Source organism: Leptosomus discolor, chromosome 1 (genome assembly GCF_034619465.1).
Source record: "Leptosomus discolor isolate bLepDis1 chromosome 1, bLepDis1.hap2, whole genome shotgun sequence".
In the NCBI taxonomy this organism is placed as follows: Eukaryota; Metazoa; Chordata; class Aves; order Leptosomiformes; family Leptosomidae; genus Leptosomus; species Leptosomus discolor.
Window position 1 is genome coordinate 94,434,721 of NC_141391.1, and position 21,592 is coordinate 94,456,312.

At 37.8% G+C, this 21,592-nt stretch overlaps 1 protein-coding gene across 2 annotated transcripts in view; it reads right to left on the reverse strand.

Annotated features, from left to right (window-relative positions):
* Nucleotides 1-599: 599 nt before the first annotated feature.
* RPGR (retinitis pigmentosa GTPase regulator) overlaps nt 600-21,592 on the reverse strand; it is a 61,005-nt gene continuing 40,012 nt past the window's right edge. The window contains exons 14-18 of one of the 2 annotated variants that reach the window (XM_086471114.1): nt 18,543-18,654; nt 3,497-3,693; nt 3,238-3,277; nt 1,838-1,926; nt 600-824 (exon numbers count right to left, since the gene is read on the reverse strand). In XM_086471114.1, coding sequence (XP_086327240.1) covers nt 600-824; nt 1,838-1,926; nt 3,238-3,277; nt 3,497-3,693; nt 18,543-18,654 — 663 coding nt within the window. Of the gene's footprint in view, nt 825-1,837; nt 1,927-3,237; nt 3,278-3,496; nt 3,694-18,348; nt 20,941-21,592 lie in introns of those variants that run through there. The other variant, XM_086471051.1, reaches the window with a different exon arrangement.

Consider the following 21,592-nt stretch of genomic DNA (forward strand, 5'->3'; position numbering starts at 1 on the left):
ACTTACATATTTGCACTACTCTCAGGTACTGTTTCCAATGGAACTACTGCCATACAAGAAATTAGGCACATACTTGAGTAACCTCCTCAATAATGGCCTACGTGTTGACTTGAAAGTTTTATTGCTATTTTTCTAAGTCAAAACAGAAAGACGCATATGTATATCTAAGTAACTGACTACCCTCTTTAAAACGTGAACTTCAATATCCTGACCTAGCTTGTTAAACCAAATCTTACATCAAATATTACAATTTTGCAAGAGTATCATACTGAAAGTGGTACCCTGCAGACTGAAACAATAAAATTATTTAGCAAAAACATGATATGCCTGTATTAACTTTTCACATAAAAAAATATATTTTGCTTTACAACACTAACAGTCAAGGCCACAGAACTCCAGCAAGATGCTGGTAAGCATATCAATTGCAGCTATTAAAATTACCAATAAATATCAAGAAAATGGTCTGCATGTTTAAAATCACAGCAATCAAATCAGTCAAAAAAGCAACCGTCAACATCTCTAGTGAGTCATAACTGTTTTCAAGTAAAAACTGCACTATGTGCTTCAAGACTGTCACATTCTTACAAACTATAACAGTGTTAGAGTAATACACAAGTAGAAGATTTCATCCTTCCGTCCTGGTTAGTCACAGTTTCCCTGGAATTCTCCAATGTATGATTCTGGTTTTCATCTTTACTGTCTTCACCAGATAAATCTTCCTTTTCTTTTTCTTGTCCACTCTGTAATGGCTTTCCAGACCTGTCTTCTTTTCTGCTACATACATTCTTCTGGCCTGTCAGTGGCTTTCGCTTAAACAGGGAAAACTGAAGTAAAAAACAGGTAAATAATATGCCCAAAACAATTAGCTGTAAAATTCAAGGTTAAAAACCCCACAAAGCCTTTTGTATATGCCAAAGTCAATTCAGGTCGCAAATTTCTCCCTGGTAAAAGAAATAATTTTTTTTCAAAACAAAATGACTATTTAAAAAATGTCAATGAAAAACATTCTGCTGCAATATTTGAAATGTGCCAAAACAGCACAAGCGAATCAGAGAAGTTGAAACGATTGCATTTTGTCAAATTACACACTGTACAGTTTGTATAAAATACTGCAAGTGATGCAAAATTATTTCTGTTTCTTTCAAACAAAAGTCTAAGGCAAAAATATAGGCTCAGATCTGCAAAGCCCCAGAGCCATAAATGCTTAATATGCTTCGTTATAAACGTGTGTAGTCCCATTAGAGTTAATGACAATGTGGTTTTATGTCAGCGAGACTACACACGTGCTGGCAGTTAATTGGTGCTCAAGGTCTTTGTTCAACAGCCAGTCTCTGCAGAAACCTGTAAGAAATTCCATATAAGGTACTCTTCAACATGCATATAGACATAGCTATAGACAAATACAGTCTTTAAATCAGTGCATGTTGGAAATAGGTACAAGGTCAACTAGCTTAGCGGCTGCTTTCGGAGAGAAATACCATGGAAAATATTTTCAGACAACGTCTCATAGGAGTCAACTCCTAAGTTTTCACCTCACCAAACTCTGATGTGACTAACAACCTGTCTTCTAAGGGCATCCACTACACGAACAGGTGATAATGGGCTTTATCTCATTTCTAATGACATAAGCACTATGATTTATTTTAATAGAGCAATTATTTGGACAACTTAAAGTTATTTTATCACAAAATAAATCTTAAACGGAAGGAGCAGGTTGCTCAGCAGTTTAATTGTTTAAGCAGATCAGGTAAATGGGGGTATTTGCTTCAGCTTGGTAACTGCCCACTGCTGCCTTGGTCACTGGTAAAACTAGAAGGAAAAAAATCAGGCCATGTACCTTTTTTCTCCCAACAGTTCCTCCAGTTATTTGGTCATCAGTGTTCTCTGAAGAATTGTTCACAGTGTCATTGTCAGTGCTTTCATCCTCTACAATAATATAAATAATGATATTAACTTCCTTCTGATTCTTGCAAATTAAGAGCAGAAAAAACTGTTCTTCAAATTATTTTTGAAGTAAAAGTCATTAAAGAAAATGTGGATCTTAAAAAAAAAAAAGGAATCAGAATATTCAGTTCAACTTGATGCCCAGCCTGACAAGACTTATTTTTATTTTTTTAACCTCTCTACATAATGCTCTTATATTATCCTCCAGATGCTCCTTTTCAAGAACTGAACACTTATGGCAGTGACATAATATAAAACATTTTGACTTGACACTCATAGTTTCCTCTTGCTGACAGAAGACAATGCCTTGCATACTGATTTTGAAAGTATATTCTAATTTGGAAAAGCTGACTTTTAGGGCAGGAGTTACGGTTCAGCATGAATTTTATTCCATAGAAACAATTCTGGGAAAGGAAAAACTTTCCATCTGAGTTGATGTTCCTGTGTTTAAATTTTCCTATACTCCCTGTACAAATGGTGTAAATTTAGAACTTAGTATCAAAACTTCCAGATCACTGGATGATGGAAAAATATTTAAACGTCCATTCTAGACAAGCTATTTCCATTATAACACTGAAAATAAATGGCATAGCTTATTATTAAGGCAGTGGTCTTTTTTATGCCACATTTGTTATTTTCTTTCAAAAGAACAATTCTAGATTACTCCAGAATTTCTGAAATATAAGAAGTATTTTTGACTTGTCTCACATACAGGGCACTCAACTTCACGCTCCCCAGCTTTTCTAAAGGAATATACAGTTCACGCAAACTGTCATCAAAACTACAAGCAACATCTAAACTTACATCTTCAGCATCTCTGAACAGTGTTCAGTAATTACCACATTTCACCTAAAATAAACTGTTTGTGAGCGTAATGAGGAAATGTCAGTTGACAGAGATGAAGTTGACTTCTCTGTTGAAGGGAAGAAACATGGCACCTAAAGAAGTCGCTTGAGAGCTAGTACAATTACCATTACTGTGTCACTGCACAGCTAGAGCAGCTCTTAGCAATTAAGATAAAGTCCTGCCATGAGAAAGTCCTTCTCGTGGACTTCCTCCAATACATAACTGGGAAAAGTATTTTTTTCTTTCAAAGCGTTAATGATTAGTAATGGTTTTTTTCCTCTCAAATTTCATCACCTCTCAAGAACTGCTTTTACCAACTACTGACAATAACTGTATTGTTCAGTATTTTTATAATAGAGATTGTTTAGAAAAGTTTTATCTTTTGAAATGTTTTATTTGTGTTTAGAATGTCTGTAATGGTCCAATTCTCAGGAATTGTATTCTTACCCTGCTGAATGATGGTCTCTTTCTGAGTAGTCTCTTCTGCCTATAGAGACACAAAACAATGAAATCTCTACTTTGAAACTTGTTAAAAAATAAAATGTTTAACTATTAACACCTACATATGTGTTTCTCCCTCTACCAAAAGCACCCCAAACAACAACTTTGCATTTACAAGACAGCAACAGATATATGCAAACTAATGTTCATTATAGAACCAAATTCTTTCAGAGACCAGTAACTCAATAGGAGTAAATGCTTTTACCTCTACAGTTTCCACTGTGCTATTACTACTTTTCTCTCCCTCAGCTGTTTTACTATGCTTCTCTTTTTCACATTTTTCCTCTATTTCCTCTTCTTGCTCTGTTCCTTCTCCTCCTCCTCCTGCTGCTTCTTCTGCTTCTTCTTCTGCTTCTGCTTCTTCTTCTGCTTCTTCTTCTGCTTCTTCTTCTGCTTCTTCTTCTGCTTCTTCTTCTGCTTCTTCTTCTGCTTCTGCTTCTTCTTCTGCTTCTGCTTCTTCTTCTGCTTCTTCTTCTGCTTCTGCTTCTTCTTCTGCTTCTGCTTCTTCTTCTGCTTCTTCTTCTGCTTCTTCTTCTGCTTCTTCTTCTGCTTCTTCTTCTGCTTCTTCTTCCTCCTCATCTGTCTCTTCATCTCCAGACGAGTCTTGTTCCTTTGACAAAATGGCCAAAACATAATTTTTAAACTCATGCTGCAGAATATCATGGTCCTCATCCTACACCAGTTCATCATACACGATAATTTGACTAAGAACAAGAAAACTCAAAAGAAAATGTTCCAAGGAGTAGAGAGAGTAAGCACAAAGACAGCAGCCCTCATTTGAGGTTTGCTAATTTTAACAGATTTTTAAAAAACAGACCTCCAGTGAACATTAGGTGTGCAGCTGCCTTTTATGTTTTGCTAACATGTGTCTTCTTAATGGAAACGCAATGGAAAGAAATGGAAAGAAACTTTTTTTTTTTCTGGCAACAAAATGCTTATTTTAAATGTTTGAAATATGCATAATTAACACAAGCAGTAGTAATTCCAAACTGGAAAAAAATTATTAAAATCTCTTTCCCAAGAAAATTAATAAAACAATACCAGATACAATGTTCTGATTCATCTGATTCAATATAGACATTATAACTTGAATTTAAGTTGTTTCAGCCTAGGATCAAACTTCAATATAGTAAAATAAAATAGCCAGGGGTATTATAAAATAAATTTTTAAAAGTGCAAATACTATTTAAAAAAAAATGTGTAGAAAAAAGAACCGATGATATCCTTCTTACTCCATTCAGTCAGACTACCATTACCATGCCATTTATGTATTTGTAACAACATGACATACAGTATTTTACACAGAAACATTCTCCCTCCCATTGCAGAAATATAAGGGCCTAAAGCAAGTCCAAGACGGGCTTCTGACGTCCAATCAAGTGAACCGTTATCATTGCATCAGAGTGCCCAGATGTGCTATTACATCTTTGCATTCTGATGCTTTTCTTCTACAACTGATTGAAATACAGGTATCGAACCAGTACTTTATGTTACAGAAACCTGAACACAAAACACTTCTGTTCCACTGAAGCCTGAGTCATGATGGGGACTGGTGAGAACAATCTGCATGCTCTTTTGAAAGTGTGGGAGAGGAATGGGTCTTATTTTGAACACCTTCATATACTTCGGGTCCAAACGCCCTCTCCTATCTTCTGTCAACGTTTTCCTCACTCCCTCTTACTTTTTTGAATTTTTGTTTGTTGTCTCCCCAATGACGCTTTTCATGCTCATCAGAAGGTAACTTGCTAGTCAGGAGGAGACCATTAGCCAGTGTTTCTAGAGGTCGGAACACAAGCTGCTTAGCCAAGAATGTTAAGAGGCGTGCAAAAGCTTAATAGGTTAGTGGTTTCCTGGCCTGTTCTCTTCTGGGTGACTCAACAACTTAGCAAAGTATTTTTGGACCTTACTTAGAACCTTCCCACCACTTTAAGCCCAACTGCACACCTGGAATTAAGAATCACAATGATTCTTAATGATTCACCACAGACATTCAGCTTGTACCGCTTCCATTGTTCTCTTCTGCCCTATTGCCCACAGGCTTGTCTGGTGCCCTCTGCAGCTTCAAAGACCAAAATTTCTAAACTTAGGATAAAAAGCCTCACTGTGCATGCCAGCATATGCAGCAGAGTTGGTTCAAGTTCTCCACAGTGTCTAGTACCTGTGCAGCACACACCATGTTCTGAAAACTGCTGTGAAACGGGCTAGCAGCGAAGACGAATCCAGCATGGAGTTCAGGCTACACATCAACCACACACTGACGCTACAGAGAGCACCCGGGAAACTGAAGGTACCCTAGTAGTACATTGTATTGCCAGTGACATATTCCAGCTCTAGAAATGTCAGGAATGAAATAAAAGCAGAAATCAACAAGTGCCATTGGTAGCATAGCACAACGGTGATCCAAACAACTGGCATTTTGCAACAGATAAAGACTTCAGCTCACCCTACTGGGGAAAAGACCTTCTCCTAATAGATACCTTCCAATATTTTCTTAAATGAGGCTTCTTCCAGTCAGCTTTCCAGTCTGTCTCTGTAACTGTGAACTTCACTGCAAACCACGAAAAAGGCCATCTGCTTTCAATTGTAACAAAAGAAAATTAAGTGCAAAATATTTGGTGAGATCAGAGAATCATAGAATCCTTTAAGTTGGAAAAGACCTTTAAGATCATCGAGTCCAACCGTTAACGTAGAAGTGCCAAGCCCACCACTAAACCATGTCCCTAAGCACCACATCTACACGTCTTTTAAACACCTCCAGGGATAGGGACTCCACCATTCCCCAGGGCAGACTCTTCCAGTGCTCAGTAACCCTTCACTTCTTCTCACACAGCAAGCAGACTGAGCAGCAGTGCCAACACACACACCACACCGGCTAGGGCAGAGCACGCCGTTTCATACCAGCCCCTGGTCGTGTGCCCTGGCACGCTGTTGTGCAGGTTCCCGGCAGCAGTGCACAAAGGTTCCCAGTGCTGGTCCCACTGTCGTCCCCTGGGGGCTCCGCACAGCGGAAAGTCATTCTGAGAACAAGCACAACCACTGCCCGAGTCCTGCCTCCTGGCATTTCCAACAGGTAAACAGGTGGGAGGAAAATGGCAGCAGGTTTCAGAAGGGGTGATATTTTTTTGAAACCTTCTTTTGTTGTTGTTTTAGTGAGAAGATTTGATTATGAAGCTAAATTTGACAAACTGGTTACAAACTTGAATCTTCTAGAATAAATTCCAGCATCTGTGACGGAAAGCAAGAGCTAATAATTCTTTCACCTTTCTAGGAGATGAGAAGAAGTTGCTTCTTAGGCATCAGTATATCTGAGGAACTACGAACAACAAAACCTGAAAATGTTTTAATCTAAACTCCTTTGGAAGTGGTGTTATTTATCATTGGCATAGTTTATATGTAGACTTGAATGGTACCACTATGGGTACACTGCAATATTTAATACAGAAGTGTTTAGAGATAACACATGCACAGGGTTTTGTCTTTGTAAAAAATGTAAAAACCCTCCACTGGATAAAAATACTGACACTCTAGTCTTCCAGAGGAGTATCAGATTGACATGGAATTACTTAGATATCTGTGAGAAAGCCAGAATTTTCTTTTTTTGTTCTTTCAAAATTAAGACAGTTTTCGCTGATGTTTAGCATAGTTATGGCCTATGGAAGGGATTCAACCTAGCCATCTCACGCTGGAGGAAATTTAAGATTAGCAGGGCATCTATGTACTATGTAACATGCATCTATAAAACACAGTAAAATACGTAGAGACAGCTAAATGTAAAGGAAGAGTTTAGTCCACCTTTGAACTACTGAAAATGCTTATCCCACTTTATAAGCACATCTAAGTATCTCTAGCTCTGCTGATGTGGAGATACTGGTCAAGCAGCTAACAACAAAAATACCTACGTTCCATATAGCATGGGTGATAAAAAGTAGTTAGGATTTGAGTTCTGAGGGAGGAGCTTCTCCTAATTGCATAGTAAAAAGTCATGACATATTCACAAGAAAATCAGTCCGAAAGTCAAAAACTGATTACAAAAAAGCTCTTCTTCCAGTCCTCACCTTTTCAATAACACAGTCCAATCTCAGAAATGACCTATACTGCTAGCCTTATCTCTATGCACACTTGGTCTCCAGCTTTCTATCCACTGACAACTGTTTTCCACCTCATCTAATTATTCAACACATAATTTAAGAAATGCAAAGCTTATTTTCTTTCAAAACCTTTCCTCCTGCACAGATAATAAGATCTCTAATCAGGAATAGCACTCTAATTCTCATTAAGCTGGCAGCTAAATCTACGGAAAGTAATGAAGAAAGCCAGAACTTGCCATTTATAAATACTTCCTAGAAGCACAGCCTAGTGCTAAATTAAAAAAAGATAGGCAGGAAGAACTCTCTGGGTTTTTTTTTTTAAATTTGGTGAAAATGTCATCAGAACTAGATGCTCCAAATGGCTAGGAAAGTTGTCACAGAGTTACATAAAAAAGACCTTTTTTCTGCTTCCTTATAGAGCCAGCATTGATCAGTGGGACTTCGAATAGCATCGTTCTAAGAATAAAACAACATTTTAACAAACTACAAAATTACTGTCAGCACTCTAGAATTTGCCTGTCTTGTGGTAAGGAGAATCAGGTGGACACATATTTAGCATAACTGAATAAAAAAGCAGACCACAATCAGTGTGATATCATCCGTATCAACATAGTTACAGCCTTTCAGAAACTGTACACCAAGATCCTACAGTAGCCCTGTAGAACTTACAAAATTTACATACAACTCCTATGCCTACAAAAATGACTACTCTTTTACAGCTGCTAACGGCTGAACTTCCACAGTTCTGCTCCACAAGTTCCGCTTACAGTGAACTTACATGTCAAGTTTGGATTCTGTCATAAAGACAACTTTTCCTGTTAGCCTAAACGAAGATATCTAAATGCAGGAGTCTACAAAGGAGACAGAATCCAAGCCGACATTGTAGTTATCAGAGTTCTTTGGTGGAATTCCTTTGATAAGTGCCACTCAGACATCTTAGGAATCTGAGACATCCTTACATGGGGCTTATGGAGACCCACATCATTCTGGACCCCAACTCACAGCCATGCAGGATACCCCGTAACACCTAAAATCACACTAGATGTGTTTGTTCAGGCAACCGAGACATGCTCCTTGTCAAAAAAATCAGTGGAGCCGAGACACACTCATTTCACCCCAAAGAGGGCACCTACTGTTGTTAAACTGAACAGCTTCCCAGATGGACCACTTTTCCAGCTACTGTATTTGCAGCTCGACACAGGTGTCTCTGGCTGTCACTTACCTGTTCCACTTCTAAAATAACCTGTTTTGAATAGTAACTCTGACAGCACAGTTTTATAGGCATGTTTTGGAGGGTTTTTACGAATGGTAATGGAGTGATGAGAAAGTCATACTACAGATACTCTTTTTACTTCAAAAGATTAATTATCTGGCCATTAAAAATAATTTCTGAAGAATCTGAGGCTACTAATTAAAGCAAATATATGTATATGTATATATTACATATATGTATAATATCTGTGTTATTCTCTTTCATCCTGCTTTACAACATTTATTTTCTTATTCCACTTTAAATTCCCTATTCATAGAAAGATAATGCTGTAAGAATAACTTCAATAGTTTCACCTCTGAAGTTGAGACACAGAGAAGCTCACTTGGCCAAGGTCACACACAGAAAGTGAAAAGTAGTAAAGAACACACAAATAAAATATTTGAAACAATTTTCATTTAAGCCTGAGGTTCCAGTTTCTTCAAGGACAAAAGAAGTGGTCGGTACTATGAGACAACCTTAAATATTTTGCACCTCTGGCACAATAAATCAGTACAGCGGAACATCAGTCTTTGAAAGATGACCTTGCAGACTTAACAGACTATACAGATTTTGTGTAACCGTTTCGCTTGCTTAATTTTTTGCATGCATTTACACTGGTTTTCCTGTAAACCTTGACCTTCATAACAAGACATCCTTAAGGATAAATGTGCTGTATCCAAGCTTTAGGGGGACGAATGACGTTACTCGTTTACAGCTGTGGTAAAAGTATTGCCTCAGTGGGTATAACTGCCTTCTGCTAAAATGGCTGCAGCTGGCTTTTCTTTGGCAGATTAATACAAAATAAAGACATTTCTTTTCCACTATAAAAATGTGGACCTAGGTCTACAGGAGAGGGGGGAAAAAAATTTCACTCTGTTCCATACTGTTGCCTCACCTGGTGTCATGCTCTGGCTGAAAGACAGTCTCACTCAAGACTGGAGACATGTCTCATGGCAGACCTTGCTCAAATGACAGCTGTGAACTAGGTTTCTCTACACTGCTGTAACTATGTCATTGTGGATCCCTCCTGCATGCTTTATGGAAACTGAGCTCTGGCTCAGACGGGCTGTTCGTAATTAGCATTTCAGAAGGGAAGCCTTATGGTACCTTTCCAAGCCTCCCCAAGAAGTCAAAATATTTTGTTTGCCACCACCATTTTATGTTTCTAGGGAACAAAATCTCAAAACCACTGATGAGACAAATTTAGTTGCAGATCTTTTACAAATCTGGTGAAAACTCAGGGGTGAAGAGAAATCTGTAATTACTATGTGTACCACTCAGAAATGGAGAGTTCTGGGAAGCTTTGGTTTACAGAAAAGATATTTCTGTTCCTAGTTGCCCTGGAAACTGTAAAAAGTCCACAGAGAAGATTATTAAAGAGGGCTGAGGATGAGGTAGTTAGCTACATGCTTCTTCCTTGGCGTTGTTCTGCCAAGCTTTATGGCTATAAACCAGCAATTGCTTAGCAGAGTTTTTAATCGTTTAAGGAACAGTTTTCTCCCATTACCTGTCCAGCCCATTACCTTCACATGCCCAAAAGCATGCCGTGGTGCTCTTACACACCTATACAACAACTGAGTGGAACACGTACCTAGTAGGAGTTTCACTGTGAAGTAGAAGACTCTTCGTAGATGGATATCAGGTCTAAGGAGGTTGGACAATGCTTTCATATGGGACTGAACAATGCTCCCTTTGTAGAGCAACTACAAAATGCATTTCTAAAGAGCATCCTTCTTTTTTTGATGCAGGACTGAAGAGGAATAGATAGAGGATTCATATCCTCTACGAGCTATCGTTTTACTCTCCAAAATACTAGTGCACACCAATGTTACTCCTGAATCGTCCACGCTGGGAAAATCCACTGTGCTAACATTTTACTAAAACAGCATTCAAAGTAACAATATTAACCATGATTTTACATGCAGATGAGAGAAAAAAAAATAAAAATAGCTGTGTTTACCCTTTGTGGGTTGGAGGCATATGGATGGGTAGGCATGTAACATTTTGCTGATATTCATCTTTTCATGTCAAGTTATTGGATGTGAAGGTACTGGAAATACTGCCTGACAAAACTCTTAGTAAAGCTAAGATACATACCTTGTTGTTTCTTACTTAGCAGTTACAGTGAAAGCTTAACATCTTAAAATCCTCATAGTGTCAGCCGCTTGTCATCAGGAATATGAACTGGGCTTCCATTTTGTAGCTATTCATATAGAAAATTTATTAGCTCAGCTACACTAAACCTTAGAGAAGTGTCTTTCACTTTAATGATTACTAAAGAAAGAGCTGTCCGGTCTGCTGACTGACAAAATTCGAAGACGTAAGTACTCAAAAGAGAACACTCAAACAAGAGATTTAACAGCTTATTCTTTCAATTACAAGCAGTAAGGCAGTCAACAAGCCAGACTAGGCTTTCCTTAGGTATTGTCATGGAGACAAACAGAAGAGCCCAGCTGAATACACTTAAAAGAATTTTTAGTAAAGTCAAGCCTGTCACCACAACTTGTCTAAAAGTTAACATTAGACTTCCGCTAGGTCATTTTGGTTTTCTAATTGTACAATTCCATGGCAAGAGCACTTGACATGGATTACCTGATACTTATGAACAGTCCTCTAATGCTTCTGTCATGCAAGTATCCTGGAATACTAATGCAACGCTGAACTCATAATTTCAGGCATGCTGTGCAGACAGTGAAACAAATGGAAATAATTTTTATGTCAGACATGAGTTTCCATTGCTCCATGTCAAGCAAAAATCGAACTTTGAAGACAAGTTATACCTTCTTGTAAATATGACAAAGAAAAATGTTTTGAAGGAGTAAATGCCCACACAGTGATACACTGATTGCCCTGAATATGTGATGACTAATTACCACAATGGTACTTGCGACATTGCACTGGAATCCTCCAACAGTAGGTGTCACTCTGAGAAAAAAATGGAATAAAATATTGAATACATAGCTGTAAATAACGTTGTTAGAAACTGATTGAGCAGACTCATTTTTAATTGTTGTTTTCCTAAGTCTTCTTCTGCCAATACTTTGCTATGCAATATATTTTATCTACTAATAGCCAAACACAAGGACCTACAAGTTTCCATGTCTGTGCACTTTTGTCACAGGCTGGCAGCGCACACACTTTGCATTAAGAGAATTAATCTGATTACATTTATTAATAGAGTCTTTATGTGTCATTCTGAGATAGTACACTGATATTTATCACACAGTAGTAGACAGTCCTGTCTTTGATGGAATTATCTTAAAGATATTTCAGTTGGCTTTGGTGTAATTATTCTGTGGCTTGCCAGCTTGCTGCTGTAGGTGTTACTGGAGAAAGATACATCTCTGCATTCCTGTTTGAGTAAAAATAACTATCTAATGATGTCTCAAATTTTAATGTAAAACTACATTCTAAAAAAGACAGTATTTGTACCTTCAGGTTTGGTTTAATTTTGACTATTCACTACAAAACCAATTTAAACAGCGTTATCTAAAGGATTCCCTTTCTCCAGCAATTCAGGACAATTTTTTATTATTTATTCCCCACAAGAAAACATCTGAAATAGATCAGATATACTACAGCTTTCATATACAAAACTGTTATCTTCTCAAAAAAAGTCTGCTTTCTTTGGAGAACAAAAAAAATAGTCTCAATTTCAGGGTGAAAAGGGAAAAAGAAGTCTATAGAACTAGACAGAATTTTTAAGGTATTTTGTGAAGAATCATAACACAAGTTGGAGACTGTTTACATAAATTATAATATCTTATGAGCTACTTTACATAGTAACATAAATACCTTTAATATTCAGTCACTTGGAAATAGCATACCAAAATAACTCCTGAGTAGTTAAGTAAAACAGATGAAATATAAGGAGCAACTGCAAATCAGAATATGTTGATGTTATCTCGAAAAGTTAGCATGTCTCTGGAAGATATTATGCTGCAAAAGATGAATTCTTAATGCTAACAGACATCAGGAGTATGAGCCTACACTTGGATGCAGTTTGTGCATTTTTTCCGAATTCTTATAGAAAAAAAGTTTTAGTGTCTGGAGTTTGCCATGCAGCTCCCATGTATTTGCAAGTGAATGACAATAGTCACTACTTTCTGCTTTTATTGTGCCACATAGCTTAGGGTACTGCATGTCTCTCCAAAATCCTGTGCTTTTTGTTGAAATCCTGCCTTAATCATGCTGAGGACTATTCAGTGCTTAGGCAAAAATAAGGGCAAAGGCAAATTTTCACCAATAGCACCACAGCACGCAGGAAGGTTCTTCAAGATCCTCTGTTCTTTGTACATTCCTGAAAAGGATGCCCCACGAGTCACTGCGAAAATCTCCACAGGCTGCAAGACTGGGTCTCTCAGGAGAGATGCCCCATTTCAAAAGGCTCTGATGTAAAAGTAGCCATTTCTGTACAACCATCAATAATCTTTAAACCCATTCTCATCATGTACGGGTAGATTTTTCAAGGCACGGCCAACTTCACAACACCAGCCTCCAGGGTGGCTCACAATCCCAAACTCGTGTTAGACTGGTCATTATTGTTGACTTTCCAGTTGAACAGCAAAGCACAGGCTCTTGTGTCACAGGTACACACGGAGTGGGAAATATTACTCTTCGATACTACTGTGATCTATATCCTTACAGGTGTAGGTGCAGATAAAGGCTTTGTTTAATATAAAATTCTGCTTAGAGCTACCTTTGTTTAGCTCTCTCTCACGCTTTCAATATGAAACCACAAATAACTTTACATTTCACACAAACCACAAATGCAACTCTGTGTGAAAGGTGGGGCACTCGTGACAAATTATAAAAGCTCTAAACCCGTAACGTTGAACCCGGGACATTCCAGCAGACTGCCCTGCAACCCACCTCAGACAGAGTCATGTCTGATTTTTCAATGCTGGGACATTTATGCAAGCCAGAATGGTAAATATCTTTACACTTGACATTTCAGGGCCCTGATAATAAGTATTTTCATAACCAAGTATGGGTTTTTGAGATAACAGTATTAATACTTGTTTAAATTATTAGTGTGAGGTTGCCACGCAAAGAAGCAATGGGCACTATCACAAATCCTTAAAGAGGACAGTGATTAAGTGTACTTGCTTTTTATTTTGGCAATAGAAAAATAAAGCCTTTGTAGCTCTCAGCAGTGCAATTTTCTGGTGCCAAAGCTATCTCTCCAAAATCCTTTCAATATGCAAAAGCTAGCCTCTCCTCTCTCCATTATGAAAAAGTGTATAAAAATATTACAACTCAGTGAGTGACTTCAGAACTTCACTGAGGACAAAACTGTAAGTCTGCCATTTGTGCAAGCAAAATATTTGCTCAGATGCTCAATAGAATGCCGCAGTACTAAACACCCATTTATCTGAATTGAACATTTAGAAATGAGTTGAGAATTTTCCCTTTTACATTTACTTTGCCTTTTTTGCCTTTTTACAGACCTGAAAACACTCTTTTGTCTGAAGATCCTATTATTTCTGAGCTTCATTCTGCTTCCCATAATACTCATTATAAAATTAAAGGCAACACACAAAAGTTCAGGTGAGTTCACAAGGTGAGTTCACAGTTCTAAATCCAGCCTATATGCACTAAGAAAAAACTCAGACTGCATTTAAAAAATGCTCTGCCTTTAATCACTCTCATTCGTTTTAGAATCTTTAACAATGCTTTTGTGAAGTTACTAGATTCAATCACAAATTCAATTAATAAAAATAATATACTGTTTGCTATTCTGCGAGGCAAGATCTAGAAGATAGTGTCATCTTTGGAGAAAGTAAGCTAAAATTTATCTTCAAAGATAGCTAAAGCTAAGAAAAGCTAGGGAAAAAAAATAAAAGCAATGGAAACAACTCAATGTCCTTTTCTGCATGATTCCTAAAGGCCCCATTCTAAAGAATGATCACGTACCTATCCAGATAAGACACCAGGATGAAAAACAGTGAATGAAAATCAGACATTTTGTGTAGTTGGGAGAAAGAAGTTTTCGTTATTCAGCACCAGTTACGCAAAGAGGACTATTATCTGAACAGATAGTTTAATATTTTCAGATATAATAGAAAAATTTACCTGCTGAAATTTTGCAGGCATAAAGGAAGCGTTGTGCTACAGCATATTCAAAAGTTATCTACAGCACCCTCATCTCTAACAGGAGCTGTGTGGCAAGAGCCAACTTGCATCCCGCCCCCTAAAAATGGGGTGTGTGCTTGTAATTAATGCCTGCTAGAAAAGGCAGTTTGTGCATATGTAATTCTGTGAACATGTTTGTGAGAGTGTGCAGAGATATTAAATCTTCTGAGACTAGCTGCACAAGGGTGCTTAAAAATTTGTGGGTGCTTAGCAATTTGGAGGAACTTATTAACATTTTATGGATGTCTAGTGTTGTTGTTACCTGCTGTATTGCCTTGATCTTGAATGTGTAGTTGGTTGATTGCTGGTGAACTGTTATTAATAAATCAATAAACCACTTTGATCTTGATTTGATTTAAACCACATAGCTCAACAGCTTTTCCATGTGACAATCATGAAGGAATAAAACATGAAGAGGGAATAAATGCTCTTTCTTCTAATACAAGAATACAGAGACATCAAATGAAGGTATCAAAAGACAGAGTCAAGCCAAAAAAAAAAAAAAAAAAAAAGGAGTTACTTCTTCAAACAACGTGTAAAGTAATCTAAGAATTGTTTGCCAAAACATGTACTGGATGCTAAATGGGTTACAAACTGATTGAAAGAAATTCATGGAAGAAAAATGGCTATTAAATGTAACAGATACATCTGCTGAACCACAAATTATTGAATGTACTGAATATATTCGGAATACTTAATGATTACACAGGAGAAGTAACACTACATGTTTGCTCTACTGTTGTATTTTTTTGCCAGACATTCACCAGTAGCCACTGGTAGAAAAAAAGCTATTGGACTAGACAGACCTTTGGTCTGAGCAGTTGTCTGTTGTTTTCTCTCTTTATTGCAGGATGTTTTTTTCTCCACTAAAAAGTAATTCAGGAGTACTTCTGCCATGTTGCTTAAGCACTGCGCAGAAACCTTTTAGTACCCCATAATAACTACCAAGGACACACTGAATTTCCACAAAACCACAAGTACCAAACTTTATAAACCAGTATGAGTCAAAATAAATAAAGTTCCACTCGTTACGCTAATGGAGTTCCAAAGTCCCCCCAAAGCCCAGAAACACTGGCACAGTGTACAATTTATATAACGGTTCTGTGGAAAACCCTTAGAAGTGCTGGAATAATGCTCTGCTTTTCCCCTGCCACAGGAATGATCCACAAAACAATATAAAACCAGTTCTCAATTCAATAAATTTTCATCCAGACAAAACAAAGAAGAGGAGATGCCCGTAACTTGGCTTCCTTTACTCTCCTGGGAAGCTTTATGCTATCAGCGCATGTTAAGAGAGGATCAACAAATGCTCCCCACTTGCCTAAGGATTTAGATTAAAAGCTACAGCCAAACAGTAAATGAAGAGCCATTCCTATGTGGAACTGGAAATCCCTTGCTTCAAAGTGCTCTCACTTTTTTCCCCCCGCTCTCTAGCAACTATTTTTCACAAGAAATAACAGATTTTTTTCACAGCACAGTTTTCTTCCAAAGCCAAATTTTAGAATCGCAAATAAGTAGATGTTGTATCCAAGAAACACAGTTTTAGGTCTATAAAAATACTTTTCAATATTACTCTAAGTTCAATTACAGTAACATCCTAATCTTTCCTAAGAAAGATAAAATAATACAGCTTAGATCCACTTAGTTTCAAAAGTAAATATTTTCGCAGCAGTTCAGTGACAATGCAGCACTGCTGCGAAATAACCAAGGACTCCATTGTTAGAGAGCGCTGTTTTCCTGGGAAGCACATTTAACTCTTAAAATATTCCACTCTATCAGAATATGAGGATACTTACCCGTTTCAAGAGACTTACGCGTGCTGATGTCAAGACAATGTCTTCCAGAAAATCCCAAAGCTTGAGACAAATTTCACAGGGACAAAATACAGTCACTGGACTAACTTTTTGTTACAGTCAGGCACAGCATGTGACTGAAAGTGATCCTACCTTCAAATGCAGTACATGGAAGGGGTGACTGAAGTAAGAAGGATTGAACTGGACTAGAATCTACTGACAAACTATTAATCTACTACAGTCTTTTAGAAAATAAATTCTGGAGACATTGTGTCAAAGAGAGTTTAATGTCAGTGTCTTACAAAACAACATTAAAAATGTTTCATAATCTCAACATAAGTATTGATTCCATTAAATTTTTTATTAAATGACATTTACTGATTTTGATTCCTTCTTATCCTGTCCTCATTTCCAAACAGGAGTTAAATAACTATTTTTCTAGAGAATGTCATTACCGAGATCTGTTTACAAAAATTTCTCAGACAACCCATTAGCATAGTATTTAAGTAATGACGAGTATTTAAGCATATGATGAGTCCCTATCCCTTCTTTTGCCAGTTTGACCACTAATAGTTGAAACAGTAATGCAGTATCTTACAAAAATAATTTGCAAGATTCGTTTGCGTATTTTAAGGAAACTCCAGAAGTAGTAACATACATACTTTGTCTTTTCCAAAAAGAACTCAGGCTTTCAAGCTAATTTCTCTACTTTTCCATCTGGCTTCCTATTTTACTACATTGTCCTCTTTTTGGAGACGACAGATGTGATTTTTTGGAGGGAAAAACGCAAATCTCCTACAATGAGGAGAAACTTAGGCTCTGATCCTGAAAACATATATATACTGCACACTGCAACAAAATATACTCCCCTCCTTGAGAACCTTAGAGTTAGATGACTAATGCAACGTAGTCTTTTGTAGGCAGATATAGAATCTTTTGTGTATTGCACAGTATAAACAAGTACATAATGTTTTACAGGTGCATATTTTCAAATTCTTAATTATATCTAATCACCAAATGTGATAGTCAAAAATTATCCCTAAACAGATGCATTCTGACTGTAATGTAATCTAGGCCAGATTCTTAAGACTTGTGTTTGTCTTTTTGCACATAATTGTGTGCTGACACCAAAATAAGAAGTCAATCTTAAGGCTTTTGAAAAAGCCCAGGCCACCATTGACCCAGGCCTGCATTTCCATTTACCTCACATCTAGTGACCCGTGTACATTTGGCAACTTGTCCTTTCTTTAATCTACGCTGAGTACTCAAACATTTTACCAATATATGAACAGAAGAAAAGTAGGGGGAATGAAATGAAGTGATACCAAAATTTAAAAAGATGCATCCTTGATAATTTACTGACACTCCTTTCATATAAGGCACATTAACAAGTAAGCTATCCTGAACTGAAATCGATGTATTACCATAAGAAACCTGATTCAAAGACAAAGATTACACTGTTACAATGTATAATTCATGTTGTCAGCACATTATAATTTAATTAAGAGGCCATCACATTTTGCCTCCTCAGAAGTTATGTTTTTAATTGTCATACATAATAAAGACAATTGTGTAAATGACTTATCAACAATTTCTATGATTTCTCTCATAAAAGCTTCCCAAACCTAAACATTATGGTCAGTCTTTTTCAAGAAATTGGCACTTAAAGTATATGCATAAGAATGTATTTTGACTACATTAAAAAAAAAAATAATTAAGTAATAAAAATCAATCTGCCATAGTTCCAAATTTCCTGAATAGGCTTAAAATGCATCTCCGGTAGGCTATGCTACTTCAGCGTTAAATAATGAGGTAGGACATTGTTCCAAAATTGTTCTGAATTCTGTAAACCATTTGCTACATGCTGTTTGGATTTCATTTTTTGTTTAGAGCTCTTTGGTAAATCAGTACTTTCTCTCTTCTCCGGCTTCCTGGTTTTGCTTTTCTTTTGTGGAAGCTTATTGCTGTAATTTTTTCTCTTACTTTTTGCTTTTTCCTCTTCCTCTCCTTCTTCCTCCTCTCCCTCAGCCTCCTCTTCCTCATCCCCTTCCTCCTCTTCTCCTTCTTCCCCCTCTCCCTCTTCCCCTTCTTGTTCCTCCTCTCCCTCTTCCCCTTTTTCTTCTTCTCCCTCTTCTCCTTCTTCCTCCCCTTCCTCCTCCTCTTCTCCTTCTTCCTCCCCTTCCTCCTCCTCTTCCCCTTCTTCCTCCCCTTCCTCCTCTTCTCTTTCTTCCCCCTCTCCCTCTTCCCCTTCTTGTTCCTCCTCTCCCTCTTCCCCTTTTCCCTCTTTTTCCTCATTTCCCTCTTCTTCTTCCACTCCTTCTCCCTCATCTTCTTCCTCCCCTACTGCCTCATCTTCTTCCACCCCTCCTCCCTCCTCTTCTTCCACCCCTCCTCCCTCCTCTTCTTCCAACCCTCCTTCCTCCTCTTCTTCCACCCCTCCTCCCTCCTCTTCTTCCACCCCTCCTTCCTCCTCTTCTTCCACCCCTCCTTCCTCCTCCTCTTCCACCCCTCCTTCCTCCTCCTCTTCCACCCCTCCTTCCTCCTCCTCTTCCACCCCTCCTTCCTCCTCTTCTTCCACCCCTCCTTCCTCCTCTTCTTCATTTTCCCACTCCTCTTCTTCCTTATTTTCATCTTCTTCCCCTTCCTCCCCTCCTACTTCTGCCTCTGCTCCTTCCTCTTCCTCCTCCCCCTCTACTCTTTTCTCTTCTACTTCATCCTCCCCCTCTTCTTCTTCTTCCACTCCATCCTCTCCCACCTCGATAGGCTTCCTATTTGAATCTTCCTTTTCTTGTTCTTCTTTGGATAACTCTTCTTCTTCAGATACCTCTGCTTCTTCCCTCCCTACCAATGACTCTTCTAACTCCTCCTCTTCACCCTCTTTGTCTTTTTCAGTCTCCCTTTCTTTGTTTTCTTCATTTTCCTTTTCATCTTCTCCTTCCCCTTCTGCCTCTACCTCTTTTTCTTCCTCCTCCTCCTCCTCTTTATCTTCACCTCCTCCCTCACTCTCATCTCTTCCCTCACTTTTCACTTGTTCTTCCTTTTCTTTTTCAGTATCTTCCTCTTTTGCATACTCCTCCTCCTCCTTATCCTCCTTTTCTCCCTCACTCAGCGTTTCTTCTTCCTCCATCAACCTGCCTTCCTCACTTCCTTGTTCTTTGCCATCTTCCTGATTAATCTCTTCAGTCTCTTCTGCACCCTCATTCTCACTGTCTCTTTCAGCCTGTGATTCCTCTCTTTCATTTTCTTCATTATCTTTTTCCTCTTCATCTCCTCCTACTGAAGCTTCATCTTTTTTAACCTCACTCTCTTCTTCTTCCTCTCCTAGTTCACTTTTACTGTTAACTGTTTCATCTAGTTTTTCTTTTTCACTTTCACCCTTTTCACTGCCTTCACTCTCCTGCTCTTGATCAGAGTCCTCCTCATTCTTAATCTCTAACTGACTGTCATCATCGGATTTAGCTTCACAGTTTGTTTCTTCATCATTCAGGCTTTTTATATCAGTCTCTTCTATATATTCTTTCTCATTGTTTGTAGCTTGCATCTCCTCAGTCTCACTGTCGTCTTTTTCTAAGTCCAAATCTTTCACTTTTTCTACTGTTTTCATTGCTTTCTGGACCTCTCTGCCTTCATAGTAGTCCTCGTCTTTTTCCCTACTCTTAAGTACGTATTTTGTAAGATCATTACTACTTTCCTCAGTTGAAGATGATGACATAGTTACAGCTATTTGTTTCAAAAACTGATCCTTTTTTTTAAACCTTTTCTGCTCTTCGTTACTTTCTTCTCCTCTGACACATATTCTTTCACATTTATCAGATTTTTCAACATCATCCTTTATTTTGTTTTGACTTCCTACTGTTTCTTGACTTCCTTGCTTTTTAACAGGATGGTATTTTTGTATCATTAATGAATCAGTCTGGGGCTGATCCCTGGATGCAGAAGGACGTACCTCTATTTTAAGGGACTGTTTAGATTTAACAGCTTTTGACTTTTTATTGGAAGAATTTGTTTTTTCATTCAGAATTTGTTTTTCAGTGGGAAGATTATAAGTTCCATCCTCTCTGACAAACTCAGGACTTTCCGCATAGTCTTTTTCCCTTTTCACTAACCTGCATTTGTCCCCAGTAATTTGTTGAACACCACTTTTCAAAGTACTAACACTTTGTGCATGCTCCAATTTACCTTTCATTGTGTTTTTTTTGGCCACAGGCTTCCCTACAAAGGCACTACTTTTTTCTAAATCTTGTCCCGGTAACTCTGAAAGGGAAGACTGCTTTTGTAAAGAGCCACAGTCTAATTCTGAGCCCTCCTTCATGAAATCAGAATCGTTGTTTTCCAGCCCCCCCTTACCATCTCTTTTCAGTTTCACTTTTTTTTTGTTCTTCTATTCCACATGAGAAGCAGAAAATTAAAAAGAAAGAAGGAAAGCATTAAGGACAAATGACAGCAAAAGAAAAAGCTTACAAAAACATCTGAACAAGAAAAGAACCAATTTGTGCGAGGAGACTAAAGGATAGCATAAAAGGTAGGGTATTTCACATGAAATGCATTTACAAGTGCACACATTAGAAGAACGAAACATTCTGTTGATGGTAAATGTACTACTACGCCTTTTGCACTATCCAAGCACTCAAAGTGAATGCAGTCCCATAAGCTAGAGCACATGCAATGCGTGAGGCTGTGCGAACACAAGGAAAAAACTACTGTTCTCTACACCTTCCTCCACCTTTCTTCCCCTTCGGACATCTTCTGCTGCACTCACTGTTATGCAGTTTCTAGTAACTTTGAAAATCTGTTGTCTTTCTGCTTTATATTTTACACTTATTTACCAAATTCTGCAGAAAAGTTTTTTTAAAATATAAAATAAAATTATAATGAAATAGAGCAAAATGCTGAAATGCTGTGATCACTTTAGGAGGTGAAATAGAAAGATGATACAAAAGTATTTTAATTTCACAATTAAAGCCAGCATTATTACTCCTTTAAATATAGTCCATGGTGAATATCTGTAAATAAAAATCTTTACTTACATTATG